The sequence below is a fragment of the Pteropus medius genome, unplaced genomic scaffold (assembly GCF_902729225.1).
Source record: "Pteropus medius unplaced genomic scaffold, Ma_sr-lr_union100, whole genome shotgun sequence".
Taxonomy (NCBI): Eukaryota; Metazoa; Chordata; class Mammalia; order Chiroptera; family Pteropodidae; genus Pteropus; species Pteropus medius.
The window spans coordinates 1776243-1777507 of record NW_024344433.1 but is presented as its reverse complement, the minus strand read 5'-3'; the positions used below and the strand labels follow the sequence as shown (position 1 = coordinate 1777507).

General features: G+C 61.0%; 1 protein-coding gene across 1 annotated transcript in view; it reads right to left on the bottom strand.

Annotated features, from left to right (window-relative positions):
* Positions 1–287: 287 nt before the first annotated feature.
* The window catches only part of ASTL (astacin like metalloendopeptidase), an 8811-nt gene continuing 7833 nt past the window's right edge, over positions 288–1265 (bottom strand). Inside the window, exons 7-9 of the mRNA XM_039872640.1 lie at positions 1157–1238; positions 918–1072; positions 288–694 (exon numbers count right to left, since the gene is read on the bottom strand). Coding sequence (XP_039728574.1) covers positions 288–694; positions 918–1072; positions 1157–1238 — 644 coding nt within the window. The remainder of the gene's footprint in view (positions 695–917; positions 1073–1156; positions 1239–1265) is intronic.

Genomic DNA, 1265 nt, shown 5'->3' with positions numbered 1-1265 from the left:
GCTGTCTTCAAGGCTAGAACCTTCTTCCTCACCCCTCCAGACCCCTGTCCCTGGAACCCTAAAGAATGTCACCTTCCAGTTCCAGCATCCTCCAGGGCTGAGGCAGGCATGAGAGCAGGCAGAGCTAGGCGTCCCCAACAGACCCACCTCCCCTTGACAGGCCCAGAGGGTCCCTCTGTTCCCAGGAGTCCTTGAGGGAACATGGCAGGGAAGAAAGGGGCAGAGGGAGAGGCCTGGGCCTCAGACAGGGGCCGGAAGATAGTGGTGTCACCCAGAGGGGCCAAGGATTATGAGACCCAGCTGCTCTGGGCAGAAGGTACCCTCCCCACTTGGGGACAGAAGCCACAGGCTCCATCTCTTGGCATTCCGCTGAAGGGACCCAGAACTGGGTCCTCTGCTTCCAGAGATGGGGCTGAAGGTACAGTGGGCTCTTGGGCCAGCGAGGACTGCTCCAGGGCATGATCAGGAACACCTGCACCAGACCCTGAGCTTGGGGAGGAAGCTGCAGTCTGAAGCTGCCTTGCAGAGGCCTCCACATGGAACTTCTCCAGGGCAGGGGACTCCCACTCCCGTGGGCTCTCCCCAGCCCTGGGGTCAGGGCTCCTGGATTCAGCAGACAACACCTCCAGAAGCCGCTGCAGGAGTGGTGGAGAGGCGGGAGGGGGCCTCTTGCCCTGGCCTTGGGCCTGGAACCCTGAAGCAAGAAAGAGGAGGACAGGGCCTAGAATTCCAGCACGAGAGTGTATGCAGCAGGGGGAGAGCAGCGAACTGCCCCCAGGACACAGCAACCCACTCTCGCCCCTGCTGACCTTGCCCTGCTCACCTCGGCAACCTCACCTCCCACCATACTTGCCTCAATACCACCTCAGCACAGGAACCTTCTCCAGGCTCCTCAAATCACCTGGCCTAGCACTCACCTCCCCCACGGGGGCGGGGGCCACTTGGGCTGCAGTCATAAAGCCGGTCAACGCGGGAGATGTCCGAGATGCTCAGGTTCCATCGCTGGCCAATATGGACACTGGGGGCCCAGAGAGGCGTGATGGTGGGCAGCCCGCGCCGGCTGAAGGCAAGCCTGGAACCCAGCAGGTAGGGCCTGAGTCCAGACACAGGGGAGGCTGGCCCAGCAGTGCAACGGGAGGACAAAGAGGGGCCTCACCTCCCATAGTGCATCACCGAGGAGTAGTCATAGGGCACCAGCATGTTGCTGCTCCGGGATTTGATGAAGTTGATTTCGAAGCCTGAAAAAAAAATTCATAGATGGTGGG